The 15965-nt window shown below is 42.5% G+C and overlaps 1 protein-coding gene across 4 annotated transcripts in view; it reads right to left on the reverse strand.

Annotated features, from left to right (window-relative positions):
- Nucleotides 1–8826: 8826 nt before the first annotated feature.
- DPYSL2 (dihydropyrimidinase like 2) overlaps nucleotides 8827–15965 on the reverse strand; it is an 87320-nt gene continuing 80181 nt past the window's right edge. For 2 of the 4 annotated variants that reach the window (XM_054997526.1, XM_054997528.1), the window contains exons 13-14: nucleotides 15375–15540; nucleotides 8827–12489 (exon numbers count right to left, since the gene is read on the reverse strand). In XM_054997526.1, coding sequence (XP_054853501.1) covers nucleotides 12398–12489; nucleotides 15375–15540 — 258 coding nt within the window. In that variant the 3' untranslated portion in view covers nucleotides 8827–12397. Of the gene's footprint in view, nucleotides 12490–15362; nucleotides 15541–15965 lie in introns of all 4 variants that reach the window. The other 2 variants (XM_054997525.1, XM_054997527.1) reach the window with 1 other exon arrangement.

Consider the following 15965-nt stretch of genomic DNA (forward strand, 5'->3'; position numbering starts at 1 on the left):
GACAATTACATGTAACCAATGTTATGGAAGGATATAATGTGCCCTTAGAAGGATATAAGGATATAAGAAGGATATAATGTGCCCTTATCCACAGATAAGCTCCACAGGCTTATCTGTGGAAAGGGGAAATTAAGATTCCAAATTACATCCCAGGAAGGGGAAAAGAGGTTTAGGATGATGGGTTACGCTGGGAAAAGAAACTGAATCACAGTTCCAATTTGCATCATTTCATTGAACTGTCAAGTAATAGACCATTACTGGTCCCCCCCTCCCCTTTGTGCCTTAACCTCTGTTATCCAGGTTTTTGAAGAGCAGGTGAAAAGTAGACTTGGAAAGAATAGAGGCTGTGCCCCTAAATTCTGTTTGGATTAAAACAAGGAACTCCCTGGCTGCAGGAAAACATATAAAACTGTTGGCCTGGGTTGAAATTAATTGTCAGGACCAGAGTCAAGACTGATGTCAGGAGGACTTTGAAACTGGGAAGACAGGATATGACAGTAGTCAAGATTCTCAGACTTGGGACCCATTCTCAGGAAGAGAAATGTAAAGCCACTTTTGTAAATATAGGATTAGCCAGAAAGAAAACCTTTTGTATTTCTTTGTTGTATTCTGCCTAAAACTGTCTATTGATTGTCCTTTTATCTTACTCATGATCTTTGGGTGTGAACTGACTGCCATATCAATGTCATTTTTAATCCCATTTTTACTTTAGGTACCATTTAGACTAAGGGTCTCCAACAAGTAGCTTAAGAACTACTGATAGTTTGCTAGCCGCTGCTGAGTAGTTTGTGCATCCCTTAGAAAACCCAGGGAAAATCACAAAAGGGTTTGCTCTTGGCTTTTTTTTTTAAGAAAAACTTTTTTCATAAGATTCTTCTCTGTGCTCCTTAGCTGTCATCTTTGTTTCTGCTCCTTTTCATAATCCATTCTCTGTTTCTAGCACAAAACAAAACTTGATAACAAGCTGAGAAGCATGAAAGTAGCTTGGGGTACTTTTCATTCCTCAGATGTAGCTTGCATTAAAGATAACATTGACATCCCTTGATTTATAGGCAACAGATGCAAAAACAGGCTTTAAGTTCTAGGGAGAATGGACAACGTTAGTTTTGGCACTCTGGAGAAAACATCGAAGAAGGGAGCTTTCTGATTAAACCAGAGTTGTCATTAAATAGGGTAGGTAAAAATCCCTAGTTAAGACTGATGCTAAATATGAACCTAAACCAGCCCTTGAGAATGTCTTGACATAAGCAGAGATGCCAAGAGTATATTCGAGATGATTCATTTTGAGTTTTCCCATTGAGCGCAAGATTTTTACCATGGCTCTCTCCAGTACACTTTACAACCTGTTTACCTGGAACACTGAGCGCAATGGAACTTCATTCCCAGTAAGCGTGCTCAGCATTCAGCCTTGTCCACATTTCCTTGGTTCGCCCTTCATTCTTTATGAACATAATCCAATTTCATCTACCCATTAGGTAACACTGCCATTCACTGCTATGACAGGGTGGGTCCATTGTTTCTTCAGTCAGACTAGCCAACAGTCTCAGCAATGCTATACTATGCTTCCACCCACCTCAGCGCTGTTAATTCAGGAACAAGGAGAAGGCGCCAACAATTGATGTCTTGATTGACAGTCTGTTCCACTGTTTCAAAAATACAATAACCTCTAAATATAAATATATACACATTTACCACATTAAATTACATTCCAGCTCACTTGGGCTTGATCTCCATCGTTTCTGGACCCTTATTAGTACACAATTTTCTGCCCCAATCTTACAGAACTACAAATTTCAGGATAATAAAAACTGACAGGCAACTCAATTACACTCACAGCCCAGTGGGCACCCTTTCACGAATTCAAACACATGCCTGTGAAGTCATTAAACTCACAGTCCACTGAAAATACCCTGATAATTACTATTACTGCTGACAATCTGTGCTGCTCTCCCTCTCAGGACGAACTGCATATGAACAATTCTGGGTCCCCTGTCGATGCTTTAGTGTTTACTCCATCAGGAGTGACTGCTAGCTTCTAATGAATTATTGGTTTGCAAGACAGTCTCCGTAGATGCCCACTCTGAGCTTTGTGCCAGTCTGATTTCAGCTCAGCATCACCTCACCAACCACACCTGGCATCATCACACATCAAAGTGATGAATAGCCTGTGGTCAGCTGGGACACGGAGTTCCTGCCTTGAGTACTTCCACTCATAAATATTCAATGCCATTTTGATCGTGAAGCCTTCTCACTCCAAAGGGCTCTGGTCAAATCAATAACGTGGTTTGTGTGTGTGTGCGTGCACACACGTACGCATGTGCTGAAAGAGCTAGTTCACCCATGCTAATTTGCAATGGAAGAGGCCACTCAGGCCCTGCTGAGGCAAACTGCTCCTTTGGGTTAAGCAATTAGCATAGTTAACTGTCTTCACTGACAAGGGTAGAGTTAAATGAAGGGATAGGAGCAGGAGCATCTCTTTTAGTAATAGAAAGAACAGAGTGGCAGTGCCATTCATGCAGGGTATTTAAAGTCAGACTGTGACACACCTAATGGGTGAGATACATGGAGAAACTCCCCATGCTCAAGAGAGGTGTGTGTGTGATTTTTGCACTGCTATTCTATTCCTTCTCCTATGGCAGTCCTACAACTCTCCATTTATGTTGCTCTTTCAGGTACCCTATCTCCCATGAACAGTGTTTCAGGAGGCATTTGGGGCTGCTGCGGGAGGCAGGAAGAGGAAGTTGAACTTCCACGCACGGGTTTCCATGCACGGATATGTACACTGGATCCAAACCATCCATTCAAAGGCCAACTATCTAAATATTGAGGGGAGAAAAGAATTGTAGCTTCAGTGATAGGAGTGCTGGGAGAAGGGGAAGACACACACCAACTGCACAAACCAATGAGTACAAAACTCTAGATACCTGTATGTACACTGGTTGTTGTGGATTTTCCAGGCATTGCATTGCCAAGACCATGGCGATACAGCCCGGAAAATCCACAACAACCATCATTCTCCAGCCATGAAAGCCTTCGGCAATATATTATATGTACACTGTATGTATAATGCACACACACTAATTTCTGACATGTATGCCCATTACTTTTTATAGCAAAGCCTGTTACAGTTTTTCATTCTGTAGCTGATGCTGCCACCTAGTGTCCAATAATTACCCTATTTTAATCTGCCAGCATATTCCATCGCTGACCTCAAAATAGCAGTTCTCAAACAGAGAAACTTCAAAGGAAAATTACATGAGATTGCTAAAATTGAGTTTATTTGCAAATTTGGAACAATGGATCCCCCAGGGTGGAATTGGAACGCAGGATTTTTCTCACATTACAGGTGCTAATTTCTGCTCTTCGCACCCAGGCTCTATCAAACGAACTACAAAAATCAAATGTTGTTATTATCATTATTATTATTCCTGACACTCTAACCCTCTCACCCTCTGCCTGGATTATAAGAATTCCTTCCTTTTTCCACTCCTCAAATCTGACAAAGGAAACTCTGACGCTCAAAAGCTCATACTCTGATATCTAGTTGGTCTTTAAGGTGCTACTGGAACCGAATCTTGGTCTTCTGCTACAGACCAACACAGCTACCCACCTGAAACTACCTTATTTTATGTCTTTGCTCATTTTTACTTTCCAATATAGTTTTTAATTGCTGCATCTCCCCAAGATTGTACCTGGAGATGCGAGGATGGGATGTACTTTGGGATATAAAGAACATCTCTGAGGTAGAATCATAGGATTGGAAGGGACCTCAAGGGTCATCTAGTCCAATCTAGTCCAAATTCACAACTACGTCCCATTCCCACACACACACCTTTGCTCCATGCCCAGAAGATGGTAAAACATGGTCAAGATCCCTAGCCAAACTGGCCTGGGGAAAATTGCTACCAGTCCCCAAGGTGGCAATTGACATTACCCTGGGCATGTAGGAAGGGGCCACAAGAACTAAGCACAGATGTAACCCTTCCTGCCCTCCCTCTCATGATCTGCCCAGGTGCAGAGGTAAGGTAGAGAGGGACTAGTCCAAGCCCACCACTAGGGGCCAAACTAGGCATGCTGTTTCTATGCATTCACACAGCAACGGTGGGGAAAGCCTGTTAAAAAAATAAAGGAGGGCTCCTTTGGACTCGGAATGGGCTCCTGCCTTCCCTCCCCAAAATGGCATAGGAGTTATTTTCCCCATTTTTGCTGCTTTTCATGGAGTTTTTTCAGTCCAACTTAAACACAACTAGTTTGGCCGTGACCAAGGCTACCCTGGCCAGTTGAATATGCTGTATGTGCAGAACAGGCCTCAGGGGCTTTAAGGAAAGCTTAGATTACATTTCATGGAGAGATCAATGCCTATGGACCACGGTAGCAAAAGAGAACCTAAATCCCTGGGAAAGATTGCCATTGTCGTACCCAGCTTGTGTGAGCTTCATTTAGATATTTATATACTTTTCTCCTCAGTGGGGGAAACAGAATGATTTAAAACTTCATCTTCCCTTCTCCATTTTATCCTCACAACAAGCCTGTGAGGTAGGGTAGGCAGAGAGAGATGGCACAAGGTCACCCAGTGAGCTTTAGCAGCAGAGAGATTTGAATCTGAGACTCTCAGATCCTAGTTTGACATCTAACCACTTCCATCACACAGGCTCTCAAGTACTGACCTGACCTGAAGCAAGACTCTTGGATGGATCTGGACTGCACTTCCCAAAGCTACCACACACACCCCGCCAAATATCCCCTCTTAGACATTTAAAGGAACACAAAGTTAAGAAGAAAGCAATGAGAAAAACAAAAACAAAGGAAGGCCTACTGAATCCAGAGTGATAAAGGTAGGGGGAAAACCCCTTCCATTTTCAGTGAGCTTTTCTTCATTTAAAGGATTATTTATAGGTTTTAATGGTCTTCATTTAAGGGTTACAGTGACGGATTTTTTATTTCTACAAGGATTTAAACTAAGGGTGGCAAAACTGTGGCTCAGGAGCCACATATGGCTCTTCTAGACATATTGTTCAGCTTGCAATGGTCTCTGAGTATTGCTATGGCCATACATTTTAGTTTAGTTGAGTTTATTTCCCCCCCTTCCCTCCCTTTCCTTCTTTCTATCCATGTCTTTCTCACTCTTTTCCTTCCTTCCTTCCTTCCTTCTTCCTTTCCATGATTTTCATATTTTCAATAAAAATGTTGGGGTTGCCAGGTCTGACTCAGAAAATACCTGAGGACTTCAAGGCTGAAGCCTAGCAAGGATATGACATCATTTTTGTTATGTCACTTCCAAGTCAAAGAGCCAGGCGATGGCTCTTTCCAAGCTCCACCCCTTCCGATGATGTCACTTCCAGCATCCTGCACCAAAACCCACCCCTTCCTGTGATGTCACTTTCAGGACACTCCCTCAAACCCACCTCTTCATCTGAAGTCACTTCAAAACATCATGTCTTGCAGCTCTCAAACATCTGTGTGGCTCTTACATTAAGCACGTTTGGCCACCCCTGATTTAACCTGATGCTGAAGCCCTGAGATTAAGCTATTCATCCAGACCAACAAGCATCACGCTAGCTGTTTTCTTACCCGCAAAATGAAACAGGCTCCATGAGACCCCAAAGCTTTTCTGTACCCCTAGTTCCTTTCCCCAGTGTGCCCTGGATCTGGGAAGAAACAAAGCATGGTGGGAATGCAGCGCACTTGGAGGCTGCTACTTCTCCAGTCAGACGGGGGTTGTGTTAATAAACTGACAGGCAATCTTAAGAAGAGTTACTCCAGTTTAAGCTTAGACTGGAGTAACTTCTTAGGATTGCAGTCTTAGTATAACAGCAGGCAGCAGCAGCTTCCACAAGGGGCCTTTGGGGGGCCACTCCTATTTGCACAACAGACGTCATCCGATAACAGCAACAGAATTAATATAACAGTTGCTGTGAGCAAAGTAAACTTGTGAGGGCTGGGTTCAAATGACACCTCATAGTGACATTAGTGGTTCCAAACTAGCCGTTTAACTGCAATTGCCACAAATTATTTTGGTTTTTACAGATTTTCCAGACGTTGTAGTCAACCCATTGTAGTTCAGAAGTCTGAGTTATTTTTATGACCTGATTTTTAAATTTTAAAAAAGATTGCAAATATCAGGCTGTCCTGTATAGATAATGTGCACCTGAGATTCCCAGGACTACTGTCTTTTAAGTTTTCAGTACTTTTCCCCCCCAGATTAATTACTTACAGTTCTCCCAGGCTATCTAATTCTAGTGGTATTCATGAAGTTCTTGTTTAGGGGTGTGTAAAAAAAATGGTTTTTCCACTTTGGGGGGAAAGGATTGGAAATAAGCAATTTCCAAAGCAGCAAGCCGCTTCAGAAATCACTTATTGGCCTGCTTCGGTATGTTCTGTGAAGATTCGGAGCACACTGACAAACTTCCCGCCCCACCTTTTATTTCACCCGATGGGAGGAGGATTCCCTCTTCCCCCTCCCATCGAGTGAAATAAGTGGCAGGGCAGGAAGTTTACCCCATGCTCCTTGCTTCAGCTAACTGGTAGGGAACTTCCTCCCTGGCCAGCCAGCTGAAGAAAGTTACATCGTGTTGCAAAGCAACCATTTTCCCACAGCTTGCAATCCACGGAGAAAGGGGCGTTTTAACTTTTAGCTCACCTCAGCTGACCCACGGGGACTCCAGCTGACCCATGGGGTAGTCCCCGTTGGTCAGCTGGAGCAAGTCGAGGGGGGTTGCAAAGCGCCCCTTTCCATGAGGCTAGCTAGCCACAGGGAAAGGGGCACTTTAACTTTTAAATCCCATTGGCTTGCTCTAGCTGATCCACGGGGACTACCCCATGGGTCAGCTGGAGCAAGCCGAGGGGGGTTGCAAAGCACCCCTTTCCATGCAGCTTGCAAGCCAGGGGAAAAGGGGCACTTTAACTTTTAAACCCCCATTAGCTTGCTCCAACTGACTGGCAGGGACTCCCCCGCCAATCAGCCAGAGCAAGCCACGCATTTGTCAGTTGTCATATTATTTTAATGGTTGATTATTGTACTTTTAGAATCGAAACATTTTTTTAAAATTATGAGCAATGTCCATGGCAAGCTACCAAGGGGGAGAAGTGACAAAGTGGTTAAACTGTCAGACTAAAACGTAGGAGACCTGGGTTTGAATCCAAACACTGCCATGAAGCTTGCTGGGTGACCTTGGTCCAGTAACTCACCATCAATCTAACCTTCCTCTCAGGGTTGTTACGAAGACAAAATGGAGGAAGAATTGTGTAACCTGCTCTGAGTGCAAAGGGCCAACAACAGCTTATGGGAACATGTACCGTGTCTTCTTTTCCTTCCTCATGCCATCACCATGTTTTCTCTAACTGCCCTCTTGCCTCCTTGCAGGTAAGCCAAACAATGCAATATACTTTCCAAAAGTCTAGTATCTTCACCCTCCTTGGAATATCTTTGCAAACACAGAAATCACTTTTTACTTTTTTTCGGTTTAACCCCCCCACCCCTCCAGTGGAAATGTATTGCCACATCAGAATCCAGCCATGAGATGGATTCAGGCTAAAAGGGCAATTTTCACCAATTCCATTTTTCCACTGGAAACCTCTTCCACGCCATTCCTCAGTCTCTGATCCTCTAGGAACAGTATGTTGTGGACATCAGCAGGCTATAGTAGGAAGCAGGGAGACAACAGCACTGTTCTGCTGACGTTAATGGATCCAGCCTTTATTTTTTCAATGTTTCAGTAGGGAATTCCATGCAGTGATTAATGTTCTAGTTTTCAATCAGCATTTCGTTTCATTCAGTTCCAACCCTCGGTCACAATGCATAGCATGCCAGAGATGTGTGCAATTTGGGGAAAGGCTTTTCTCTATGTCGTATGTTGACTGTTAATGATGACAAAATTTCATCGCAACCTACTTAAAACAACTTCACATTGAAACTCTATCATAAGAGAGGAAGGATACATATACAGGGCTGCAGTCAGGACAGTTCCACAGCTTCAAAGACATTAATGGCCAGTAGCTTCCTTATAACTAAAGGAAACTTAAAGATCCCTGTTACCAAGTACAAGATTCTAGTGTATGAACTCTTTTAAAGTAACAAATCCTACTTCCTTCCAAGGGAACCCATCCATCGCATCACCTCAGTTAAAGGCTTACTGGGTCCATTGCCGTATCTTCCAACATTGTACCCTAGATACTCAGTTTCATAAATCAACATGTCTCTCCACACAATTTGGGAAAGGGACATGGCTAAATGGTTTGCAGTGATGCTGGGATCAGCAATATTTGCACGTGGAGAAGGTGTCAGTTTCAACCCCTGCTTTCAAAGGCTGTCGGATAACACAAAGTAAAAAAGTCTCCGCCTGAGAGCTTCTGGTTCGTCAGAAAAAGTCAAGAATTGAGGATTTTCACATTGAAACTGTAAAAATTCAGGAGACAAAATTTGTCTCATAAGGGGCCCAGTTCTCCACCATGACCCATAGAATGATTTTATTACACTTTCGCTTAAATAAGGTATGTGTTGGAGACTGCAAAGTCATTCAGCTACTCCCCATCTACCAGAAAATTCTTATTTTCTTACATTCCCTAAAGATTGGGTGTTGGCTGAGTGAGTTTGCATTCAGAAGGCTGGTATTTCTAGTTAGGGAAGACCTTTCTTTCTGAGAACCTGTCAGTCAGAGAAGGCAATGCTGAGCTAGATAGACCAATGGTATGGATCAGTGTAAGGCAGCTTCAAGTGTACATATCATGTTGTACACTATGTAATCCGCCCTGAGTCTCAGTGAGAAAGGCGGACTATAAATGACATAAATATGCAGCGATTACAGAATGGCACACAGACACTTCAACTGAAACAACAACATTTTGTCTTTATTAGGAGTTCCCATAGTAATATAACACAGAGTTTGTAAGGAAGAAAAAACACAAGACTCATTTTATGCCATTATTTGCACCATTGGGAAAATGGTGCAATCTCAGGACTTCTTTTTGCCTACACACATGATCAGCTTAGCACTTACAGCTCCTTCACAAGCACAAATCCAAGGGTTAAAATCCAGCTAGTAGTAAATTCTACATGGTTTTTTTTAATAATTTTTCCTTTAGAGCATCAAGTCACTGCGGTAAGTTAATTCCAAGTTCAATGTCATTTCTTTGAAGCATTTACATATGACATTCATTAAAACAGACACACACGCACACACAAGCAAGCGAGCTCCCACAGGAAAAAACATGCTTACATAGCCTGAAAAAAAGTTTTAAAACAGTTTTCTCTTTTTTTTTCTCTAAAGAACAAAACAACTTTAAAAAACATGATCATCATGAGCACAGGGGGGAAAAAAGGAAGACTCAAGTGAATAGCAACGAGCTGCAACTGTTTCGTAGAACTGAAACACAATTGCTTACTTTTTCTTATTTTTCCATCCCCCGCCCCCCCCCCCCAAGAAAATAAAACTCCTTGCTTAAATTCATATTAAAGCACAGATGGAAAAACAAATATTTTTTTTAAAAAAACAGCTGCAAATATATATATTACGCTTACTAAATACTTTTTTAATTAAAAAAGTGCAATCTCTTAAGCAAACAAAAGACCCCAACGCTACATGGAATTGCCAGGCATGGTGATTTGCTGCTGCAGTGCTCAAAAGTGAAAGAGTGAAAAGGCGCAAAGACAATTCATGGGATCTCAGCAACTTAGGGAGGCATCAAACTGGCAGCTTTCACAGAAGCTCAGCGAACAGGCAGGAATGTGGGAAGGAAGCATTTCAGAAGGAACCCTTTACTTCCAACAGTGGCTCAGCTATGGGTGGTGTGCAGTCACAGTGATCCACATCCATTTGTATCGGCCATGTGGAACAGTGTGGTGCAAAGCTCTCTGCAGGAGTTGATTCGTAAGATTAAAGTGCTGAAGCAGCACTGAACAAGGGTCAAAATGGGACAAATTCTGGGTTTAAAGCCCCCAAGTGGTTCTCTTTGCAAACAGAAGCCACTGGGGGACTGTGGTTGGATCAGGATTTTCTCCTATGTACTCTTCTCGACCTGAAACAGGCGCATGGCACAGAGCTGATTCAGGCTGAGAAAAGGTTGCATTCTCCTTTCACACGTCCCAATCTGAACTAGGATCCCATGAGGCAGCTGTATACATGGAATAAACAGAGGGTGGAGGCGAGCTGGCACAGAATTCTCCATGTCTCATCTTTTACTTTCTCAACACGGCCAACTCTAGTACACTCCTCCTCCTTCCCCTTAGCTACCACGGAACATCTGGTCTGTATTTGTCCCATTACTTGGGCTGTGAAACCCACCTATGAAGACCACGTCTTGAACACTCAACTTTAAAGACAATATGCACTGGCCTGGATCGACCCATCTTTTTTCCTTTCAAAAAGTTCTGCAAATGTGTGAAGAGTATTTTTAATAAATAGTAGAATACTATAGTAGAGAATACTATAGTAGAATAGTAGTAGAATACTATAGTAGTAGACTACTATAGTAGGAAATACATGCAGTGTTAATTTTAAAAAAGTAATGGAGATGATGCGGTCTTAGCAGCGGATGAAATTAAAACTCACTGCGAGGCTCAATGCAGGCCACCCAAAAACCCTGTACACGCTTTTATTAGGACTGATCACATGGTACCTTCGCATAAGCAAACAATGGTGGGAGATCAGAGTGGACTAGGCACAACTGAACCTAATAAGCTACCTACATTCAGATCCCATGCCAAAGTCACATGCGTTTGGCCCTGTCCACATGCAATGCAGCTGCAAGGGATTTGCCTCCAAGAAGCAGCTCTCACGTGGCTGGCAGCAAAGTTACTTTAGGTTCCCAACAGTCTGATGAGGTTCTGCACAAGAGTGAACTGATGAAGGAATAACTTATCTTTAGCGCACTATCAATCTCATGAAGTGCAATGGCTTCTGCTGGCACAAACATCAATGTTGCTCTTTAGATTCAGCTCTGGACAAAGTTCTATCAGGAGTGGGATCACTACAGAGCACAGCACAAACTACTTTGGTACATGCAGGTCATTATGAAGAAAAAGAGACTTGTGCACACTTTTTGCATCTTCGGCCAGTGTTCTCCATCCTGCCCTCCACACAACTGAGGAATACTAGCTTAGAGATTGTGTTCCTTGACTAAGAGCAGAAACGGGGAGAAGAAGGATGGACAGCCAAGCCCCAGACTTCCTTTCGTATGTTCTCAACAACAAATACTAAAAGGGGGGAAAGCCAATCCCTCCATGCGCAAATGCTAAGACTACAGCAGGACTGGATAAAGGCTAGAGTATTTTACAGCAAATGAATTTTCAGTTGAGGGAAGCCAGTAAGCACAAAAATGAAAAGGAGGTTTCTTTTTGGCAGCATGCGAGATCCCAAGGTTTTTAGAATCAACCCGCAAAACAAAGAGTAAATGAGCGGAAGAATCTCAGTAGGGGGTTGTTGCCAACAGAAATCAGCTTGGTTCCAGAGATGGAGGACCAAACTATCAAGTTAAGAATCTAGCACATCGGCACAAGAGAGTACCGGTTGGAGAATATATCCTTCAGACTGAAAAAAATGAGGGCGGAGCTAATGTAGTATCGAGTTATTGGTTGATCGCACTGGAGACTCGGCAATTTCTGTGACAACAGAATCCATAATGAGGTGGTGCCACAGGGACCCTAAAAATCAGCTTGGAATGTGAAAACGAAGATCTCCATTCCAAAATAAGGCATTTCAAAACACGACAATACAACATATGGGAGCAAGCAAACTCACACATACACCTAAAAAAAAAAAAAGACCCTTCAAATTCCGGAATGAGATAAAAGTTTGAAAACTTTAAAAATGGGATGGGATATATTCCCTCTGCCCCAACCCAATTACTGATGGACTGTAGCAGCACAAATGTTACCTTCCCAGTTAGAGGAAGGAGAGTATAGATTTGGTCTTTGATCACTTCCATGTTCCCTTTTACACTGCACTACTGCAAAATCCAGTTTAAGGGATATCCAGTTTAAACCCTTGAATTGCTTTGCTGTTCTTTTCAACTATTAAACCCATACCTCCATTTAAAAATAATAAAAAATAAAAAGGCAGCTCCCAGGAAATTCACTTTATCCTTCCTTTTTCAAGAAAGAAAAGAAAATATGTCAATGGTAACATAAACCACAAGTTCTACTCGTTAACATTTTCCTTTTTTGCATCTCCGTGTCAAAAAACAGGGTTTGTTCCCAAAAGTGTAGGAAGAGGGAAGTGAATAGGTTCTGTGAAGATATTGGGGGAAAGAGATTGACAACAAAGGGACTGGCGGGGGGGGACGGACGCCTCAGCTAGGCCTTACCCACTGGTTGCCCGCAGTAACCATCACAGGCTCTAAAAGAATCAAAAGGATCTTCAAGTGCCCCACCCACTCCCATGATCTGCTAAGTGGGTTTGTTTTAACCCAAGCTGGTGATGTTGGCACGTCCACCAGGTGGCGCCACTATGCGCTGCGTAGTACGACGTGGAATATTATCATCAATTTGTGCACCTAAGAAGGATGAGAAAGACAGAGAGAGAAGAGACATAAGACAACAGCAAGATCACACATAGATGGTAATCACATTAATCAGTTTATCTAAATGTACTCTAAGACTATTCAAGCTCAGCAGGCTTCCAGCCAATGGAGAGTGCAATCTGGCATACTTAGGGGTCCTACCTAAACAAAAAAGCCTCATCAATTTTAAACCCATGCAACTGTGATTGCTTCTAGCAAGGGAATCCTGGGAAATGTAGTTTGTCAACAGTGTTTCTTAGTTAAAGAAACCACCCTTGCCCATGCACAAGGCTTTTTTTCAGCTGGAACGCGGTGGAACGGAGTTCCAGAACCTCTTGAAAATGGTCACATGGGCTGGTGGCCCCGTCCCCTGATCTCCAGACAGAGGGGAGTTTAGATTGCCCTCCGCGCCATGCGGCGCGGAGGGCAATCTCAACTCCCCTCTGTCTGGAGATCAGGGGGCGGGGCCACCAGCCCATGTGACCATTTTCACCAAGGGCAACCCACTGAGTTCCACCACCTCTTTCCCCAGAAAAAAAGCCCTGCTCATGCATATTCCCTGGAACTGGTAAAGTTATACCAGTTTTACTCTATTATGAAGATATGCCTTCTGTATAAAAATACAGGATGACACAATTTGTGAATGTTTGTATGATCATCCTAAACATATTCTGTATTAGCATTAAGGGTATGCAGTTCTGTTCATGTATCCCCACTCTCAGGTCCACAAATAAATGTGTTAAAACTCACTGAATGAGGAACAGAACCTGCTGGGCAATGGAATTTCATCCCCTGGTGTGATCAGGCAGGTACATTCCCTTCCCTTCAGAGAGGACAATATTTATTCCATTGTCAATACATGTTTTATTTTTACCAGACAAGTTTGGAACTTTGATAGTATGCCATTGTTTGTTTTGTAACTGCTGGTTTCGGTTCCAAATTTGCTGTGGTTTCAGTATGTGTCAATCCTTTGGAAACTTTTACAGTTGAAAAGCTGCATGGAAAAGTTAGCGACCTGAAGAAACTTCAGGACATTTTCAACTCACAAGCCCATCAGTATAGACCATACTTTGACTGTTATGTGTTTGCGCTGAGTATATTCTACAATTGCACCATGTCAAAGTACAGAAGGTGGTGGTATGTGGAACAATTAGGAAAACATACTTTTTCCTGTTTTGTTCAAGGACTTTAAAAAAATCTGACGAAATTTGGGACATTTTGGAAAACACTGAAAAACAACTCGTGTTTTGGAGGAGGGGCATGAATGAAATGAAAGACAAGCTTTTACTCAAAAGCATTTAGTGCAAAAAAATGTATGTAAGACATTGAATAAGGATAATTCCTATATATAATGTAAATATATACAACATTTTCAAGAATAATTTTGGATGAATGTAATTTTGACAACTATTAATATGCTATAAAATATAAAAGAGTTCAGTATTTTCAATTTTATAAAGTTGAACTTAACATATAAATACACTGGTAGTCCTATCTATCTATTATGACGGTTTAAGAATGTTTCTGTTCAAATAATATACTTTTGTTTACGACAGAATTTGTTTTTATCTCGTAAATGGCAAAAATGAATATCTATGTGCTACGGTAGCACAGGGGCAGCCGTTTGCAACTCTTTCTCAAGCACTGGGTAGTACATTTTTGTATGCTAAGTTATCCATGATACATTTATATTTTGTTCAAACAGTAAAAGGTTTGATAGGGAAATAGCTGTTGCGTGTATTTCAATTTCCCCCCAAATTTCCATTTTTTTAAAAGGAAAAAAGCTATTTTTCCTGTGGCCGCAAAACCTCCAGAATTCTACATCTCTAACTATGGGCATATCCCAATGGTCTCAGGCTTCATTTTAAGAGGTCCAAGTTTCAGGCCCTCCGTGCAGAGAAATATTTCAAAGCAGATAGGTGATGGCCTGGTGAAATCTCAGTAGGATTTTTAGACAGACTTCAATACCAGTGACTAAGGGCCAAGCTACAAGTGACGAATGACACTTGAACGGCAAGTGGATTGAGTGGAGGGCAAGTGAACAGGGAGAAATACACTTGCCGTTCAAGTGTCATTCGTCACTTGTAGCTTCGCCCTAAGAGGACTAAAGGGAATCTCCGTATCCAGGGTCAGTTAACCTCTGTATATTAGTAATGGAAGGCAACACTGGGAGAGACCTTGGCCTCTATGCCATACCTGCTGGCATTTCAGGACAACTTACTGGCGATTGTGTGAAACAGGATGCTAGACTTAATAATAACAACAACAAGAAGAAGATTCAATTTATATACCGCCCTTCAGGACAACTTAAGACCCACTCAGAGCAGTTTACAAAGTCTGTTATTAGGTAAGACCGCCGGCTTAATTCAGCAGGGCTCTTCCTACTAGCAAAAGCATGGACCTTCTAATGACTACCTGAATTTTCACAATGTTTTCACGAGAGACTTGTATGACAGAAATCATTTATTAAAAGCATGATGGCCTGAAAGTTCACCTTTAGCTTCTTTAGGCTAATACCCAAACCATAGGCCCAACAGACATTCCTTTTCAGGAAAACAGGGCTCCGCGTGGATCTTATCACACGGTGACATCAAAAGTTAAAGTGTAGTGGGGGAAATGGATCCTATTTCAATTGCAAACATAGAATACCCCTATTCTGATCGTAAAATATCCTATTATGATCTGCAGAGAGATACGTAACACAAAACAGGTTTGACGATGGATGTCCTACATCCTGTCGTTCAGTCCCAAGCCAGATCAAAATTTCTGAAGCCTGTTTTCATACTGGGGTGGAAGGGGGAGTGGCTAGAGAAGGAGTTTAAGACAAGAAAACAGCAGAAAATGTCACCATAATAATTTAGCCTCACTTAAGTATGTACCAGACAAGCTAAATCCAGACTGGTGCAGGTTCCTAACAGGTGGGGCCTGCTGTTTCGCTGGAGATGTCTTGGCCGAGGATGCTGGTGTGACTGTTTTCGGTGTCACCGATACTTCACAGACTGGGCCATCGTACAGGCCTCGGGGCACACCCCTCAGCTCAGCCAGCTAGAGAAGGGAAAAGTACAGAAGGCAGATGAGAGAAGACCTCCATAACAACAAACATCAATCCATATTAAAAACTGGATTATATACGTTCCAGTTTACTACCAAAACTGAGACCTGTTTGGAAACTGATTGAGAAATAAAAAGGCAACCCACTCCTGCTACATACAGAGGGGAAACAAGGAAATGCCTCCCTGTTTCTCCCACTCAGCGATCCTGCCCCACTGCTGATCTTTGCAAAGGCCTGAAACTGGTACCAAGCACAGACCGCATGGTTGACTACTCAACAGAACCTGGGAATTGACCATATGCACATACACCTTATTTGGCCTCCAGGCCCCTGCTCGCATGTACAGAGGTCGGAAGGGTGCAACCCCATTACTCCCAATGTGTGTGGGGAGCAGGTTGCCTTTGTACCCTCCACCTGG

This window comes from Eublepharis macularius, chromosome 14 (genome assembly GCF_028583425.1).
Source record: "Eublepharis macularius isolate TG4126 chromosome 14, MPM_Emac_v1.0, whole genome shotgun sequence".
In the NCBI taxonomy this organism is placed as follows: Eukaryota; Metazoa; Chordata; class Lepidosauria; order Squamata; family Eublepharidae; genus Eublepharis; species Eublepharis macularius.